The sequence below is a fragment of the Lepidochelys olivacea genome (genome assembly GCF_965140295.1).
Source record: "Lepidochelys olivacea isolate rLepOli2 genome assembly, chromosome: 11".
In the NCBI taxonomy this organism is placed as follows: Eukaryota; Metazoa; Chordata; order Testudines; family Cheloniidae; genus Lepidochelys; species Lepidochelys olivacea.
Genome location: NC_140421.1, coordinates 40,272,094 through 40,292,222, shown reverse-complemented (window position 1 = coordinate 40,292,222; position 20,129 = coordinate 40,272,094). Strand labels below are relative to the sequence as shown.

Below are 20,129 nucleotides of genomic sequence, written 5' to 3'. Positions count from 1 at the left end.
TAGTCTCTAAGGTGCCACAAGTACTCCTTTTCTTTTTGCAGATACAGACTAACACGGCTGCTACTCTGAAACCTGTTAAAGTTCTGTAACTGTGCGCTTTTATCGGAGTATACTGTTAGCCTCACTGGTGTAATGTGTGCAGTGAGACCAAGCTTCAACTCCCTCTCTCCCTTGTTCCCTGTGCAGGTTGTTAACCTCTTCATTGCTTGAGTTAGTGTTAGGTACAAAACATCCCCCCAACCATTCCCCTCACCCAGTGCTGGCTACCTCCTCTTACACTCTTTTGGCTTAAAATACAACCTCCTTACAGTAATGGGCAGTTAGTCACACAACTAGTCCCACTGTCAACCGCGTTACTAACTCCCACAATTTATCATAAGCCTCGTGTGTTTTAATATTTTTCTGAAAGTCCCAGCTGCTGAAATACGATGTTGCATGGGAAACTCAGCTTTCATTAAAAAAACAACAACAAAAAAAGGTGAGATTCTAGCCCTCAGGGTTGTGAAGAAAAGGATGAAAATATACAAGTGCAGCCTGCAAGGTAGGAGGGTCCCAGAGCTTGGGCTGCAGCCTGAGCACACACATCTACACCACAACTAAACAACCCCTTAGCGCGAGCCCCGTGAGCTTAGCTGCGGGTTTAGCTTAGCTGCGGGTTTTTAATTGCAGTGAATGTTTAATTATTTATCCACAGTGAAACAGCCTCAGTAGGAAGGACTGGATGAGACCCACATCAGAATATCTCATAGCCCCATGTTTAAGGTGCTCTCCTGAAGGGTGGGAGACCCCTGTTCAAATTTTTTGTCCCCATCAGGCTGAGAAGGGAATTGAGTCTGGGTTATCTCCCGCATCCCAAGTGAGTTTTCTAACCACTGGGCTAAAAGTTATAAGGTAGGAGGTGGCGGCATCACACCACCTCCTTCTCCTCCTCTGGCTGTTCTGTGTGGAATTAGGCAGGTGCCTAATTCATTCCTGCAAGAAATGGCTTAACTGCCTAAGCTCCCGGACTCCAAGAGATGGTTTCCTCAGTGGGGATACCAAGCAGTGAGAGGTGCCCCCTGAAGCCTAAATTTAGGTGTCTAACTGCATTTAAGCACTGCTATACAACTTCTTTGTATGCATGTTAATAATTTTCTGTTAATCTTCCTCGTTAAAGGGAAAATATAAATATAAATCTACTATATGGCCACTTTTATTTAAGCTTGAGTTTGTTAAAATGTCAGAATACTTCTATTTCTGCAAGAATTTTTTTTTCCAGATGTCACTGAAGAGTGTATGTCCTGGAGCAGTCCTAATGTACCAAGAAACCATGTTACTTTTTATTTCAGATTAATACATCATCCTTAAGAAATCTGCAGCTCTGTTGTGTGCTGACATGAGGTGAGGATCTTAGACAGTTTGAGAGGTGTCACTTAGAAAGTGAGGGGAAAAGATCTGTAACGTCCCTGGGATGTACAGATCTGAAATCAAACTTGCTACATATATAGTTTCAGAGTAACAGCCATGTTAGTCTGTATTCGCAAAAAGAAAAGGAGTACTTGTGGCACCTTAGAGACTAACCAATTTATTTGAGCATAAGCTTTCGTGAGCTACAGCTCACTTCATCGGATGCATACTGTGGAAAATACAGAAGATGTTTGTTTTTATACACACAAATCATGAAAAAATGGGTGTTTATCACTACAAAAGGTTTTCTCTCCCCCCACCCCACTCTCCTCCTGGTAATAGCTTATGTAAAGTGATCACTCTCCTTACAATGTGTATGATAACCAAGGTGGGCCATTTCCAGCACAAATCCAGGGTTTAACAAGAACGTCTGAGGCGGGGTGGGGGGGTTAGGAAAACAAGGGGAAATAGGTTACCTTGCATAATGACTTAGCCACTCCCAGTCTCTATTCAAGCCTAAGTTAATTGTATCCAATTTGAAAATGAATTCCAATTCAGCAGTCTCTCGCTGGAGTCTGGATTTGAAGTTTTTCTGTTGTAATATCGCAACTTTCATGTCTGTAATCGCGTGACCAGAGAGATTGAAGTGTTCTCCGACTGGTTTATGAATGTTATTATTCTTGACATCTGATTTGTGTCCATTTATTCTTTTACGTAGAGACTGTCCAGTTTGACCAATGTACATGGCAGAGGGGCATTGCTGGCACATGATGGCATATATCACATTGGTAGATGTGCAGGTGAACGAGCCTCTGATAGTGTGGCTGATGTTATTAGGCCCTGTGATGGTGTCCCCTGAATAGATATGTGGGCACAGTTGGCAACGGACTTTGTTGCAAGGATAGGTTCCTGGGTTAGTGGTTCTGTTGTGTGGTATGTGGTTGCTGGTGAGTATTTTCTTCAGGTTTGGGGGCTGTCTGTAGGCAAGGACTGGCCTGTCTCCCAAGATTTGTGAGAGTGTTGGGTCATCCTTCAGGATAGGTTGTAGATCCTTGATAATGCATTGGAGGGGGTTTAGTTGGGGGCTGAAGGTGACGGCTAGTGGCGTTCTGTTATTTTCTTTGTTAGGCCTGTCCTGTAGTAGGTGACTTCTGGGAACTCTTCTGGCTCTATCAATCTGTTTCTTCACTTCCGCAGGTGGGTATTGTAGTTGTAAGAATGCTTGATAGAGATCTTGTAGGTGTTTGTCTCTGTCAGAGGGGTTGGAGCAAATGCGGTTGTATTGCAGAGCTTGGCTGTAGACAATGGATCATGTGGTGTGGTCAGGGTGAAAGCTGGAGGCATGTAGGTAGGAATAGCAGTCAGTAGGTTTCCGGTATAGGGTGGTGTTTATGTGGCCATCATTTATTAGCACTGTAGTGTCCAGGAAGTGGATCTCTTATGTGGACTGGACCAGGCTGAGGTTGATGGTGGGATGGAAATTGTTGAAATCATGGTGGAATTCCTCAAGAGCTTCTTTTCCCTGGGTCCAGATGATGAAGATGGCATCAATATAGTGCAAGTAGAGTAGGGGCGTTAGGGGACGAGAGCTGAGGAAGCGTTGTTCTAAGTCAGCCATAAAAATGTTGGCATACTGTGGGGCCATGCGGGTACCCATAGTAGTGCCGCTGATTTGAAAGTATACATTGTCCCCAAATGTCCCCATCTTGGCTAATAGACGTTCTTGTTAAACCCTGGATTTGTGCTGGAAATGGCCCACCTTGATTATCATACACATTGTAAGGAGAGTGATCACTTTACATAAGCTATTACCAGCAGGAGAGTGGGGTGGGGGGAGAGAAAACCTTTTGTAGTGATAAACACCCATTTTTTCATGATTTGTGTGTATAAAAACAAACATCTTCTGTATTTTCCACAGTATGTATCCGATGAAGTGAGCTGTAGCTCACGAAAGCTTATGCTTAAATAAATTAGTTAGTCTCTAAGGTGCCACAAGTACTCCTTTTCTTTTTACATATATAGTATACTCCTCACCTCCTACTGGATATAAACATCCTCACAAATACAAGAGTAACTGGGATGGAGACTAGAGGACCAGGAAATAAGACTTCTTCACACATTTATGGAACAATTACAAAATAACTATGAAGAAATTATGAAACTGCAGTTTGCATGCCTGGTTACATAAGAATGGTCACAGTGGGTCAGACCAATGTTCCTTCTATCCCAGTAACCTGTCGTTGACAGTGGCCAGTACCAGACATTTCAGAGGGAATGAACAGAACAGGGCAATTTCAAGGGATCCATCCTCTGTTGTCCAGTCCCAGCTTCTGGCAGTTGGAGGTTTAGGGACACCAAGAGTATGGGGTTGCATCCTTGTCCATCTTGGCTAATAGCCATTTATGGACCTATCCTCCATGAATTTACCTAATCCTTTTTTGAACCTCGTTATACTTTTGACCTTCACAACATCCCATCACAATGAGTTCCATAGGTTGACTGTGTGTTGTGTAAAGTACTTCCTTTTCTTTGTTTTAATCCTGCAGCCTATTAATTTAATTGGGTGACGCCTTGTTCTTGTTACGTGAAGGAGTAAGTGATATTTCCCTATTCACTCTCTCCATACCATTCATAATTTTATAGATCTCTCTCATATCCCCTTTTAATCATCTCTTTTCTAAGATGAACAGTCCCAGTCTTTTTAAGCTTGCCTCATAGATGAAGATGGTTGTCTGTGTCTGGCATGGTAGCCTTGAGAATCATGGCATTAATAATCAAAGCTGTACTCGGCAGTAAGTTACATGTACAAATTAGAAACTACTAACACTGAATTCCCTATATACCCCAAACTCTTACTGAAGTCCATGGGAGTTTTGGGTGTGCAGGGAATGAGGAATTAGGCCTTATGTTTGTAGCTGTGCCTTAATACCAACTACTCAATACATTTAAATATATTAATACTGTATTAGATATAGATTAAAAAAAATAAAAATCATATCTACAAATTATATACAGTACTGACATACCATACCAGACCATTATTGTTGTTGCTAAATATTTATACTATTGTAGCACCGAGAGGCCCCCAACAGGATTGAGACTCCCTTGTTCTAGGTGCTGCACAAACACATAAGACATGGTTCTTGCCCTGCAGCATTTATAATCTAAGAATACATAAAAAGAAAAGGCGTACCTGTGGCACCTTAGAGACTAACCAATTTATTTGAGCATAAGCTTTTGTGAGCTACAGCTCACTTCATCGGATGCATAAAAGTGGAAAATGCATGTTTTTATACACACAGATCATGAAAAAATGAGTGTTTATCACTTCAAAAGGTTTTCTCTCCCCCCACCCCACTCTCCTGCTGGTAATAGCTTATCTAAAGTGATCACTCTCCTTACAATGTGTATGATAATCAAGGTGGGCCATTTCCAGCACAAATCCAGGGTTTAACAAGAACGTCTGAGGAGGGGGGGGGGTTGGAAAAAACAAGGGGAAATAGTTTACTTTGCATAATGACTTAGCCACTCCCATTCTCTATTCAAGCCTAAGTTAATTGTATCCAATTTGCAAATGAATTCCAATTCAGCAGTCTCTCGCTGGAGTCTGGATTTGAAGTTTTTCTGTTGTAATATCGCAACTTTCATGTCTGTAATCGCGTGACCAGAGAGATTGAAGTGTTCTCCGACTGGTTTATGAATGTTATTATTCTTGACATCTGATTTGTGTCCATTTATTCTTTTATGTAGAGACTGTCCAGTTTGACCAATGTACATGGCAGAGGGGCATTGCTGGCACATGATGGCATATATCACATTGGTGGATGTGCAGGTGAACGAGCCTCTGATAGTGTGGCTGATGTTATTCGGCCCTGTGATGGTCCCCTGAATAGATATGTGGGCACAGTTGGCAACGGGCTTTGTTGCAAGGATAGGTTCCTGGGTTAGTGGTTCTGTTGTGTGGTATGTAGTTGCTGGTGAGTATTTGCTTCAGGTTGGGGGGCTGTCTGTAGGCAAGGACTGGCCCGTCTCCCAAGATTTGTGAGAGTGATGGGTCGTCCTTCAGGATAGGTTGTTGATCCTTGATAATGCGTTGGAGAGGTTTTAGTTGGGGGCTGAAGGTAACAGCTAGTGGCGTTCTGTTATTTTCTTTGTTAGGCCTGTCCTGTGGTAGGTGACTTCTGAGTATTCTTCTGGCTCTGTCAATCTGTTTCTGATAAAGGGTCTGAGGAAAGGGAAACTAATATATGCAATCTGTGAATACATTTGGATTATCTTTATTATTATAATTAGACAAAGTATCCACTATCTGTATCTGCCCCTCAAGCCATCATTAACTGTCTGATTTCTCATAGGCATGGAAGCAGAGATGGGTTTTGAGAAGAGACAAGGAGGAAAATGTTGTGGCGTTGTGGGATGGAATTCCATGCACATATGTGGATAGGTGGTGATGGTGAGGTGTGTGTATGGGAGAGTCAGTGCAGCAGGTAGGGCTGTGTTAGGGGCATATGGGAAGGTAGTGGTGAGGTGTGTGAATGTGGGGGTGTCAATGCAGGAGGCACAACTGCACTGTGCAGGATCAGTGCAGCAGACACAACTGTGTTAGGCAGAGGGGTGATAGGGTCCATGCAGCAGACACAACTGTATTATGTGGCTGTGTGGGGCAAGGATGGTAGGGTGGGGGGGGGGGTGTCAGTGCAGCAAACAGGGCTGTGTAAATTGAGGAGGGCTGCCGCAGGCAGGGCTATTAGGTACATGGGGGTGATCAATGTAGCAGGCATGCCTGTGTGAGGTGTGGGTGGCTGTGTGTGTGGGGGGGGGTCAGTGTGAGCTATGGGAGGTTGTGTGTGTGTGTGAGGGTAAGTACAGGAGGCAGGGTGGGGTGGTCTGTAGTGCATGTTGGGGGTCAGTGCAGCAGGCAGGGGGGGTGAGGGGTTAGAGTGTGCATGGGTCAGTGCAGCAGGCAGGGGGGTGTGAAGAGTTGTAGTGTGCGTGTGTGGGGCACCAGTGCAGCAGGCAGGGCTCTGAGATGGGGGATTCTGTACATGGGGGGGGGGTCAGTACAGCAGGCAGGGTTGTGTGAGGGGGTCAGTACAGGAGGCAGGGTGGTGTGAGGAGCTGTAGTGTGTATGTGGGGGTTCAGTGCAGCAGGCAGCGTGGGGAGGGGCTGCAGTGTGTGTGTGGGTTCAGTACAGCAGCCCGGGCTGTCCTGTGGAGGGGGGTGAAGGGGTGTAGTGTGTGTGTGGGGGGAGGGGGGGAGGTCAGTGCAGCAGCCAGGGCAGTGAGGGGCTGTAGTGTAGTGTATTGTGTGTGTGTGTGTGTGTGTGGGGGGGGGTGTCAGTGCCCCTGCCGGCGGGGTGAGACCGGGCAGTGCCGGCCAAGCGGCCGGCAGGGGCAGGTGTACGTGCGGGTTCCCTACCCTGCCCGGCGCGCCAGAGGTGCGCGGCGCTCGCTGCTGGTGGTGTTTGCGCATGACCCCTCCCCGCCCGCCTGCTCCCTCCCTCCCTCCCTCCTGGTGGCGGAGGTTAGCCTGAGCCTCAGACACAGGCGGCTGCTCGGCGGCGGCGGCCGCGGCGACGCAGTGCAGAGGTGCGGGCAGGTTGCGCCGGCCCTGAGCCCTGTCTCCTTCGCGCCCCGCCTCTCTCCGGAGCCCTCTCCCCGCGGCGGCCTCCTCTCCCCGGTGTCGGGCCGGCCCCCCGGCCATGAGCGCGGCGCTGGGTGTCCCCCCGCCGCGCCGCCTCCCCCGCCGCCCCCGGCGGCTGCCGGGCTCCAGGAAAGTAGCTTGATGAGTGTCCAAAGTAGCAGTGGAAGTTTGGAGGGGCCGCCATCTTGGTCCCGGCTCTCCACGTCCCCACCGAGCCTGCAGGGCTGCTCCTCGGCGGCGGCCTCCCTGCTGCACAGCGCGCCGCCCGGCAAGCCGCCCAAGGAAGGTAAATAGCGCGCTCAGTGCCCATGGCGCTGCGAGGGGGGCTCGGCCCTCGGGGAGGGGCCCAGCCGCCGCCGCCGGAGGCCAGTCCCAGGCTCGTAGGGCCGGGTGCGCCGTGAATGGGGGTGAGGGCCGGCGAGAGACTTGTCCTCCTTGCAGGGGTATTTCCTCTTCAGTACAGGGGGGACCCCCAGATCCTGCCGTGCGGGACCCTCCCTTCTCCTGAGGGACAATCGGGAGACACCCCCTGGTCCCTAAATCCAGCAATCTCTCTCCCATCCCTGTTTGTTAGCAGTAAAAGCGTTTTGATATTCTCCTCCCCCCCCACCTTTTCCAGGGCTACGGAGGGGGATTGATTAATGTTTGTTCATTTCTTTGACAATCCTTATAGAAGGGGCTAAGTGTTAATTTTTCATCCCTTCGCTGTGATTTTTATGGCAGAGACTTGCATCCTCTGTTCCTTTCCTTTCCAAATTTTATTCTCCACCTCATATTACAAAGTAAAAGTGATTTGTTAGATGTACTGGGTGAATGTGGCTGTTGTTGCTTAATGGAAAGGGTCGGGTCCTTTTGGCATCATGGAGGTGGAGTAGAAAAAGAGACCGAGATCAAGGAATTTGTTCCCATCGGGGAGACACTTTTCTGAGCAGCTAATTTGGAAGACAAAAGTGACACGAGACCTTAAAACCACCACAGAATGACTGCAACTTTCTCCTCTCCTCCATCACATCTTAGATGATATTTTTCTACTCCCTCCCCTGCTCCTCCCCTCTTGTGTTATACCGACAGTGAGAGCAGGGTGTTGTGGGTGTTTTCAGGGAATATCTGTATGAAGGTTACGTGCAAACAAGTCTCTTTTTATTCTGTTTGTTATTGTCCATTTTTCTTCCTTGCACTTGAAATACATTGCCACAAGATGTAGCAATTATACAGCTAGTGAAATGCTCAGTGCTTTTAACTAAAATGACTGCTTGCTGTATACCAGTTACTGCTGGAGAAGTTTTATACCCAAATGCGTATATTTGGAAAGGAAAAAATATGCATATTAAGCAGTTGTATAATTTGACTTGGATGTTTGATTCAGTACTGAAGGCCTCAGAATATTGAGTGCTTCTGTTGTCTTGTACAGAGAACTCTGGTAGCCATGCTCAGAACTTTCAAACTTAAAATAGGCTAATAAGGTCTTAGAGAGAAATTGGATAGCTTCATTTAGAGGACACTTGTGCAGTACTACAAGTTTTATCAGTGAACAATTTAAAGACTTGACAATGTGTTCAGCCCCTTGAAAATGTTTAAGAATGAGTGTGTTCTCAGTCTCCATGCCAGTAGTTGTTAGACTTGCATCATTCCTTGTGACTTTTGCACATGCTCCTAGATCTGAGATTGGCATGAATACCCCCCAGAAGATATATGGAAAGGTTGGATGTATGGCATTACGTTAAAGGTGCCGAGTAAAGTGGCAAGAATTTTGTACTCTTGCCTCCTCAAGCTGAATCTTTAATAAGAGAAGACAGTGGTTTGTGTTTTATATATATAAAAATGTTTGGACTAGATTTACCGGGCTTAGAATTGTACATATTTTACTTTGTGAATTTTTTTAGGCAATATATTTTTGGATGCATTTATTCACCTGTCATAATTGGGATACTTGGTGTATAAATCTTAAATTACTGTTGCAGTGTTAAGTTTGTAATTCTTTTTTGTTAATGAGTGAGCAACATTACAAGTGCTGCTTGAACAGCCTTGACAAAAACAATACACAGAAGCATAATTTTACATTTATATTTCTTAGCATTTAAAACTGGTTAACAGTATTACTATTTTTTCTGGCTACTGTAATTTAGGTTGTGCAGTTCAGAGGTTAGAGAGCAACTACAAAACCTGCTCTGTGCTTCAACGTAGCATAGTGTATTTATGTACTATAGAAATATCATTTATTCCCTGTGTGAAAACAGCAGACTCTGCTTTTGCCTCTTTCTTACTGTAGAGCTACTGAATTATTTCTGTCGTTTAAAAGAATGTGAGATATAAACAGTCTTTGGGGTTGGTTTTTTTAATATAAATCTCTACCCATTGGGCATTAACACTACACCTTACATTAACGCAAAGGAAACTTGCATGTCAGAAGAGCGTCGCATCAAGGTAATACGTCCTATAAAATAAAAATTAGCTATTTAACAATAGACTTGCACTATTTTCCATTTATGCACATCAGTAAGCTCTATAAATGAGTGATGGTTAGAAAGTTCTGTTAGGTAATAGATTCATAGCTGTTTTTTCTCCCATTGATTAGTGCTTGTAGTTCCCAGTGATGTTAATGCAAGTTACTTACAGAATCGTAGAACTGGAAGGGACCTCGAGAGGTCATCTAGTCCAGTTCTACTTGCTTGTCTCAAGTAGAGCTTGAACCTGCATGTCCACGCTAGGTTAGGGGGTCTGTTTATATTTTGTATATGTTTGTGTAAATAATAATTTAGGTTGGCTGATACTATCAGGTATGACGCACTCAATATTAAAATGAGCTTTGCGTCCAGTTCAGATGTGTTGATGTAACTCCAGTCCAAGTGAGAGTTGTGCCTATGCATTTGAAGGCAGCATGGGAACTTTATTGGGTACGTCATTCATGCTTTGATTTATCCAACCAGTCTATATGATTCATTTTGAAAGTTGAGCCTCCCCAAATCACATGCACTGGCTCCTAAAGTGTCTAATTCATTAACAACAAAATAATAATAAAACTGACATTCAGAGTTCAGAAGTTCCAAAAATGTTCTCTGAAGCTCTTGTACAGACTCCATCATGACATTTTTTTAATGTAATTATGTCCCAAGAAATTATCTTAAAAGACATGCTTACATCTAAGGAGCTGATCCTCTAAAATCCTGTCATCGCCCTTTCCTATTTGCATATATGTGTAATCAGTACTTGTAGATGCATGTTATTTACATATATCAAACCTTAACTCTATCTCTTGTATATATGCATTATAGTTTTTAATCGGTATGTGCTATTTCTCAATAATACCACATATCACAACTTTTCTACCACTTCTGATACGCATGTGTACTGTCTTACAGTACTGTATACTGCTGTGTATTACAGTAACTTGTATGTGAGATGCTTGATACAATATATATGGGAGTCCTACAAGATGCACCTTCAAGAATATAAAACTATTATTTTGCATTATTTGAGATATAGTATGTGATTATGTAACTAAAGCTTAATACGTAAATAATAATACGTAAAACCAGTACAGATTTAAGGTAGCGCTATAACCTTAAATTTGGAAATGTTGATTATTTTTTTAATGCTGTAGCTATGACTAGCATTCTTTTAAAGTTTTTATTTTTTTTTGGTTGGAACACCCTATTTTGTGCCATTTACTAGGTATGTAGGAAGGAGACACTTGGTTGTGCAAGTTATAGTCTACAAGGTATGCAGCGGCTGAGGGTGATGGAATATAGTTGAATACCTTATGTTTGCTGTTTTTTTGTGTATCACACAACATCTGTTACTTAAGTACTTACCAGATATTGCTGTTGGTAATGAAAACTTCAGTAAAAAACAAAAGGCCAGATTCTGCTCTAAATTACAGTGGTATACAAGTGTTGTATATCTGAAAATCGCCAGTATAATGTAGTAGAATTGGACCAAAATTTAATGCACATGATTTATTAGTTAGGCAGAAATGTAAGTTTTGTATGTATTAAATTGATACAACTTTGCAAATACTTAAAGACATTTGAGGAGTTCCTATAAAAATACTGACAGACTTTGGCAATTTTTTCCCCAAGAAGTTTCTTGACAAATATTAATACTTATTATTATTCGTATTCCTATAGCACCCATGCTATGCTAGGTGCTGTCCGTACAAACATGAAAACTCAGTCCCTTCCCTGAAGAGTACCCAATCTTGGCAGTGTTCCCAAATGCAGGTTTGCCTTGTGCATGGTACATATAGAGCAGGGGTTCTCAACTGGGGTTCGTGAGGTTATTACCTAGGGGGTCGCAAGCTGTCAGCCTCCACCCCAAATCCCACTTTGCCTCCAGCATTTATAACGGTGTTAAATATATAAAAAAGTGTTTTAATTTTTGGGGGGGGTCTGACTCAGAGGCTTGCTATGTGAAGGGGGTCACCACTACAAAAGTTTGAGAACCACTAATACAGAGTGTTGAACATAAAGGTATGAACATAAAGGCAGCCTGTTCATAGTGGTTCCTTGTCTAAATTAAATTTTAAATACATGTATACTTGGGCAACTTTCAGGGATTTTTTTCTCCGTTATTACTTGTGTGAAGTTTAAAACTCAACAACTGCAAATTAGTTACGGGTAAATTCTTAGCAAGTCCACTGTCTCTTGTTGTTTTTTGACATCTAGTGGGAGATGCGTTTTGAGTTTTGAATTGTTTTATTTTACTTTGACTTTGAAGAAATCAGTTGACATAAGGCAATGCAACAAATCTGGGAGGTAATTCAGATTTCACGGTGATACTTTGCTTTTACTTTGTTTTAAAATGTGAATGAATGTAACACTCATGAAAGAAAAGGTTTAATGTTAGTACTGGCTTATGCTTCCCTACATATTTTTACCAGTGTGCTCATCTTCTTGTTTTAGGTTTCCCATTAACAAGCTGACAGTCATGCCATATCATGTGGATTTGTGATGTGTACAAAATGAGGAATGGGAAAGGTCACTAAAATCATTTGTATCTTTGCCCTTTATGGGGGTGGGATACAGCAGGTGCATTACAGGAGTTCTTACCTGACCAAATCCTCTGCTTCTGCTGGCTTCCAACTTGTAGCCAGCTACACTTTCCCCTTTTCTGTACACCTTTGGAGGAAAGTACTAACACTTCAAACTTTAGGAAGTCAAAACGAGGGGAGCTACATTCTTATGTCCTTTCTGTAGGAAATGAGCCTCTATCTTGAGTAAGTATCTTGGGTACTTACATAGATTTGCAAGTGTCGGGCTCTCTTTCTGTTGACCTTAGGTTTTTGCCAAATAGATCCCCCTCAGGATATAGATGGAGACTTTTGTAAGTATTCAATATTGTGTGGCCAGCAGCCAAGGAGATGTCTTCCCCTTTCCTCCACAGTTTCTCTCTGGACTTTTGTGGATCTTCTAGGATTTCCAGGATTAGGGCTCTTATCCAGTGTCCCTTAATATAATTTGTACAAAAATTAAAAAACAACCAATCACCTATGGGAAATTTCATTAAGATGAAGGTAAGGCTGCAGGTAGTCCACATCATTGGTTTGAGTAAATGTTACCTTTCAAGAATGTTAATTTGACCAGTACACACACAAACTTCAGAAAAACCCAGCAAATTCAGAATTAAGATTAAATTTACAAAAAAACAAAACCTTTGGAAGTATGGAAATTCATAGTGAAGGTAGCCAAGTTATGTTAACTCTGCCTCATGTTGATTCTAGGCTACTATTTTTCCTTCTTTGCATGTAGAGCATAAAAACTTGGCAGTACAGAACACTGCACTCTATAACTTTGATATGGTTTTTCTTATACAGTAACTAAAATCTAGCACATAATATTTAAATGTAGTTGAATTGACATTCTTGGCCTATATTCTATAGAATGTAAGGCATTATGTTACGAGATAATTTTATTAGTACAGCACCTTGTGCATCATTAAAAGTGATGTGCATCTATCTGAGCTAAACTTTCACCACCTATTGTTAAGTGCTCAGTACTATAAATAAACAAGTTAAGAGGAACTGTCAAGGTTCCTTCCCCACTCTGAACTCTAGGGTACAGATGTGGGGACCTGCATGAAAAACCCCCTAAGCTGATTTTTACCAGCTTAGGTTAAAACTTCCCCAAGGTACAAACTATTTTACCTTTTGCCCCTGGACTTTATTGCTGCCACCACCAAGAGTCTAACAAGTATATAACAGGGAAAGAGCCCGCTTGGAAACGCCTTTCCCCCCAAAATCCTCCCAAACCCTACACCCCCTTTCCTGGGGAAGACTTGATAAAAATCCTCACCAATTTGCATAGGTGAACACAGACCCAAACCGTTGGATCTTAAAAACAATGAAAAAGCAATGAGGTTCTTAAAAGAAGACTTTTAATTGAAGAAAAAAGTAAAAGAATCACCTCTGTAAAATCAGGATGGTAAATACCTTACAGGGTAATCAGATTCAAAACATAGAGAATCCTTCTAGGCAAAACCTTAAGTTACAAAAAGACACAAAAACAGGAATATACATTCCATTCAGCCCAACTTATTTTATCAGCCATTTAAACAAAACAGAATCTAACGCATATCTAACTAGATTGCTTATTAGCCCTTTACAGAGTTCTGACCTGCATTTCTGCTCTGGTCCCGGCAAAAGCAACACACAGACAGAGAGAACCCTTTGTTTCCCCCGCCACCTTCAGCTTTGAAAGTATCTTGACTCCTCATTGGTCATTTTGGTCAGGTGCCAGCAAGGTTATCCTAGCTTCTTAACCCTTTACAGGTGAAACGGTTTTTTCCTCTGGCCAGGAGGGATTTAAAGGTGTTTACCCTTCCCTTTATATTTATGATGAACATACTAGATGACTTTGAAAAATGGTGTTAATATTCTGTGCACAAAGTGCAGGCATTAAGTGGATTCACTTAAGAGTGGTAATATACACTTCAAATAAATTTGCTTCTAAGTTGTCTTATCTGCTGCTCAGTGTTAATTTTAAGCGTATCACTAACTGAAAGCTTAGGCCTTGTGTACACACAGTTTTTATACTGGTTTAACAGTTTCAGGTAGGGTTGATTTTTTTGTTTTACCAAAATAGTTAAATTGATAGAACATTACAGCTGTGTCTAGAGGTTATAAATGCTCTTTTATACCGGTATAACTGCACCCACGCTAAGGGGTTGTAATGCTTTATACCTGTACAGTTAAATTGGAACAATCTTGTGTGTAGACATGACTCTACTCAGTCGTCTTTCAGGTACTAGCTACCGCAAATATTTGTTGCTTCCTGAAACACAATGCAAGGATAAGAATGTCATAACAGAACTTTGTGATGTCAGTACCTTAAACTCTATTGCACTATCCGTTTTGTTGTTTTTTTTCCAGCAAAGGGGAACATTTTTCTTTCTTCTACTGACTTAATTACAGATGACCGCTTATTTTAAAGGTAATATAATGTGCAAATATCTTTCAGAATGAAAAATCATGAGAACTATACTACGCATTCTGCATGCCACCAGACACAGAGTTAAAAGTTAAATTTAAAGTTAAATTTCACATTATTTTTTGAAGATCAACAAAGCCCAATCATACTATGTACTAGTGGGTCTTGCTTGGTATTAGAGTCCAGCATGCACTTTACCGGCATTTTCAAATAAATAATCGTTGATGGCTGCTTGACATAATAATCTGCCCAAAGTAATACTGAAACTAACCCCATTGAAGAGGTCACTGTGAGTATTATGTTATCCCAAATCCTTTTAGATACTTGGTAATTTTCTGAGCCTTCTCTATACTAGAAGGAGTTTGCTAGAATAGCTTGTATCCATCCCCTAAACAAGTCCTTTGTTGGTATCTCTTATTTTTCTTATTTAGAAGCGTCTACACTAAGTCTTATATCAGCAAAAGCTGTCAGTGAAAAATCACGCCCCCCCCCCCGACCAACATAGCTTTGCCGTTTTAAAGTTTTAAGTATAAATCAGGCCTCAGACATATATGATATAGACACTCCAAGCACTGTGGTTAACAAATTTAACTTTTGGTGGCTTCCCAGTAAACATTCACATGCTTCTAGTAGGTACAGGAGAATTGTTCAGTACGACTGGCTGGAGAGAGGATGCTCATACCCTAGGTATAAATCTTAAAGGTTAATTACAAAAAGAAAGTAAAGAACTTCCAGACTACATATGTAAAGGCAACCCAAAAGAAGAATACCAAAGGTTCTTTGCCTTAAATGCCCAAGCTGCTGCTTGTAGCCCACATGATTCGGAGAGAAAGAAACAGTAGTAGACCCTTGGTTTCAGCTTTGGTGGTGGTGTGCTTCTGGTGCTCCGATGGTTACATCAGGGGCTCCTCTGTTGTCACTCTGCCATCCACTCAATTGTTGGTCTGTGTCCACTGCTGAATGGCTTCTGCTTCTGGGCAGGACAAGACTATGTGACACACCCTGTTCCCTACACTCCTTTGGCTGAGGCTGGCTTAACTCCCTGCCTGCTACTCGATTCCCCCAACCCCCTCTCCTCTGCACTAGATTTTCTATTTCTCAGCAGTTCCACTGAGTCTGTTCCAACCCCCTATCTATTAAGCTACCAAGCCTCCTTGCTGGGTTGCTGTCCCTTTCTCAGCCTTGTACTCGGCCATGCTCTTTTCATGCCCCCCAAAAAAAGGAGTACTTGTGGCACCCAAGACTCCCAGAGACCCTCTGATCCTCCTAGTCCTAGCTATTCTAGGCTCTGTCTGTGACTATTTATCAGGCATTGCTACCTTGCCTTCCTGCTGCTGTCTCAAGCCTGCTGCTTACATGCAACTGGCCTTCAGGCAATTCCTGGTTCTTTTGTGCCTTGTTTCCTCCATCTGGTCACTTGAGACCCCAAATATACTCTACTGTCTTGTTAATGATTTGGGTCTCTGCCCTGGATGACCAGAAGCCAAATCCTGTCTATCCAAGTTATTCTAAATACAGGTAATGGGAGAGGATGCATCCAATAATGAATCAGCAGCTCATTACAAATCAGGTAACACATTAAAAACAAAATAAAGTATCCCAGAGTTCTCTTTTTAACTTTATTTTAAGATTAATTAAAAAACTAAACATAATTGAAAATTATAGTGAAAAAGGGGTTTACTCTTTTTGGCAGGCAAGTGAATATTATCTTGTAAGATGGCTTATTTGGCATTGGTGACTTAACATGACAAAATTTCTTGTAAATTACATTGTTGTAATTACCCATTGTGCTTATACAAAACTTTAAGGAGAGCCATTCTCTTAAACAACACAACAAATCTCATGTCTGCTCTGCATCTTTTAAGGGTCGAAGTCTTTAAATCATGATTTGAGGACTTCAGTAATTCAGCCAGAAGTTATGGGTCAATTACAGGAGTGAGTGGGCGAGGCTCTTCGGCCTGTAAAGTGCAGGAGGTCAGAACTGATGGTCCCTACTGGACTTTCTATGAGGGTATAATAACTCTTTTGAAGTAGTTCTGCTTTTTAACGTACTTTGCAAATATTTCTTCATACGTCGTATGTAAAAATATATTTTAAAGCCATTATACTGGAGGTTCTTTACCTTTTTGCAAAATGCATTCGATCTGATGGATAATGAACAAATTGCCTAGTTGGGAGACTAGAGATTTGCTTATGGTTTGTTTGGGGTTTTTTTGGCTGGGGGGTGGGGAGACCCAATTACCTCAGATGTGGTCTAGTGACAGCTTAAAATAGATAATTGATTAAATGATTAGGTACCCCCAAAGGAAATGTGTAATATTTTGAAAAATCAAAAAAATCCATAAAAGCACAAATGAGGTCATACAAGCCATCTAACATTTACTGATTGGGGCTAAAGAACTGGCCCCATTGATTGCAAGTGTACAGATCATTCATGATATTCTCTTCGGCTGCCAAAATGAATGGGGAACATATAAGCCATCTTGGATCCCAAAATGTTCAACAGATTCTCCTAAAAATAAATAAGTTCATGATGGAGATCTTAAAATGTGTAATAGCAGCTTTAAACTCTTGTGATTTCCTTTCATTGATAGACTTGTAATAAGTGTATCTCCACATTTCCATTGAGGGTGTGTCCTCACAAGTTACTTGCACTTCTGCTACCACTGAACGTGCTTCCAGTACAGGGTCCTTTCTTCTGGTCTATTGACCTCGTGTCGGGATTTTATCTAGGCCTTGCTTGAAGCCCTGTGTGAACACAGAATCCATGCCTGCCTGTTTCTGGACAACTTACTCATCAACTTGCTGCAGAGTGAGAAACTGATCGTAGATTTGTGATCCAAGAAAGATATGGAAGGGTGTGCCTTTGTTATGTGAAGAGCAACTAAAGTCTACCCAGATAAGTCTGAAGTCTACAGAAAGTTGTCTGCACTGCACCAGCCAGTAGTCAGAACCAAAAAAGACACCAAGGCTTCTGTGGTAAGGTGGATCAAAGCACTCAGCTTGGAATCAGTTTTACTCAAAAACTTCATATATTATTCTACTGAGAGCTGCAGATGAAAGATAAAATTTCAGGAGGGATTGTCGACTATTTAGAGAGCTAGCTTGGGAATCAGAAAACCTGCTTTGCCATAGACTTCCTCTGTGACTTGGGGCAAGTAACTGGGTGTGTCTGTTCCCCATCTGTAAGATGGGGGTAAGAGTACTTCCCCATCTCACTGAAGTGTTGAGGAGAAATACAGCAAGAGATTGTTAGCTGCTCAAATTCTGTGATAAGAACTATATAAGTATCTATGTGAGGTAGAAAGGTGTCAGGACCACATTGTCATCTTTCATACTCATCTCTCTGCACATTCTCAAGATGCTGCAGTGTAGATATCATGTCCTCTGAAGACACAATATTTGGCAGGGGAGTCCTTCTGAATGTGTGATGCTTTTAGTAATCTCTGACTTCTCTATTGATACCGTTTATTGCACATAGTTGTTCAACTAATCTTTTCTTTCCCAGGATGACTTTTACTGCTGTGAACATCCCTCAGTTAAGTTGTTGGACACGAAAAGGACAGAGACGGGTAAATTAGTTCTTGCCAAAGAATTTCTTGTATTCTTCATATCTCAAAGTGACTCTCTCTTGGAAGTTATTTCTAAGGAGAGAAAGATTTAAGGTGTGTTTTCTTTAGATCTGTTGCCAATAGGTGAAGGTTTTCTTGCAAACAGGTATTAGTTTAATTTTATAGCTATATTGAGTATTTTGGTTAATTAGAATTGTAGTATTTTAAAACTATAGAAGTTTGTGTACTGGGAACAGATCAGAAAGATAACGGTGCTGTGCCTCTTCTAGGACAGAATGTCTGGAGTGTCGCCAGTTACCTACCAAGGAGGGAGAAGGAAATTCATTGTTAAAATTGTGGAATATAAAGGGTCCAAGAAAGGACATGTTCAAGAAAGAACAAATTTTCCCTTCTTTAGTGTTCTCTAGTGCTTTAAAATACAGTGAAATCTTATAAGTAATAGAAATAATTATTTTTAAAATTTCCATTTAAGACCAGGGCATTTACAGTTGCTCTTCATTAAATTATATTTGATATTTTGAATCTATTGGTTTTGTTGAAGGTATTGTCTGAAGATGGAGCATGGAAGGCTTTTTTTTTTCAGTAAAACGTATTATTATTTATTATAGGAGAATTCTCTATTCTGATAAACAAATGATTTAGCCTGCAGTCCGTTTCGAAAAATATCTTTACTATACGGAAGCAGTAAATTACAAAATGTTGAATAACTCCAACAAATACTGAATCACGAGACGAGGGGTCGGCAACCTTTCAAAGAAGAGGAGTCATTTTTTTGTTTTTCTCTTTGACCAAAATATTTTGAGAGCAGCATCACACACAAAGCTACTTGTAGAGTTAGAATTTATCAACTAATAATAATTAAACATATTAAAGTTGCTACTACTCACCAATACTTTTAATGTGACTTCTGCCATTTGAATTTGAATACAAACAGGAGTGGGCTCCGGGCTGGGGCAGGGGATTGGGGTGCAGGACGGGGTGCAGGAGGTGGTTCTGACCTGGGGCAGAGGGTTGAGGTGTGGGGGCGGGTGCAAGATGCAGACTCTGGCCGGGAGGTGCTTACCAGGTGGCTCCCGGCTGACGGCGCAGCAGGGCTCTGGCCCCATGCTGCACCTGGAAGCGGCTGGCTGCTGGCACATCTCTGTGCACCACTGATAGTGGGGGAGTTGGCTCTGTGCTCTGCCCCCACCCCCAGCACCGTCATCACAGCTGGCCAATGGGAATTGCGGGGGCGGTGCTTGAGGGCGCAGGCAGCGCACAGAGACCTGCTGCTCCCTCCCCACAAGGGGCACACAGAGATGTGCCAGCAGCCAGCCGCTCCCGGGAGCGGCGTGGGGCCAGAGCCCTTCTGCGCTGCCAGCTGGGAGCCACCTCTGGTAAGTGCCTCCCAGCCAGAGCCTGCACCTTGCATCCCCTCAAAAAACAGCTGCCTGCAAGGAGGCAGCCAAAGAGACACATGCTGCTCCAGAGCCGCAGGTTGCCGACCCCTGCACTAGACCTAAACTAGCAAAATATGTATGGCGATAGCTATTAAGGATTTAAATTGGTTTCATTAGAGACTCGACTGATTTATATTTGAACAATAATAGCAAAAGAAACTGTATGCTGTGGTGGTTTTTGTTAGCATGTGCCACATATTTTGAAGGTTTTCAATGAGTAGGCTTTGCCTTATATGCATATTAATTTTGATAAAGTGTTGTCGTCAATAAAAATCGTGCCTTTTTCTGAAGCGGCATCTAATACCTGTTTTACTCTTGCTTTGTTGGAATGTTCTTGGAATTGATGTAACAATAATGTAGCAAGAATTGTATGATTCACAAAAGGGAAAACTCCAGTATGCTTTCATTTAATTTTATTCTATCAAAATTTGATTTTGTATTCTGAGGATGAAAACGACACTTCATGAGGGAAGGAGGTAAGTAAATGTGCCTGTCTCCCTAATCTTCATTCCTTTTTGTTGTTACTTGTTCAGCAATTTCCACTTGCCCACTGTATGTGGTACTCTATTATCAGGGCCTGGAATATTTGCCAGATGCCTACTAGCCAAAAGTAGATAGGAAAGATGAGTAGGGTGTCCCCAGTTGTCCTCTGTCTCTTTTTCAA

General features: G+C 42.2%; 1 protein-coding gene across 1 annotated transcript in view; it reads left to right on the top strand.

Annotated features, from left to right (window-relative positions):
* Window positions 1-6,907: 6,907 nt before the first annotated feature.
* Window positions 6,908-20,129, top strand: part of TLK1 (tousled like kinase 1) — a 129,293-nt gene continuing 116,071 nt past the window's right edge. The window contains exon 1 of the mRNA XM_084642993.1: window positions 6,908-7,316. Within this exon, the coding sequence (XP_084499119.1) occupies window positions 7,172-7,316 (145 nt within the window). The 5' untranslated portion in view covers window positions 6,908-7,171. The remainder of the gene's footprint in view (window positions 7,317-20,129) is intronic.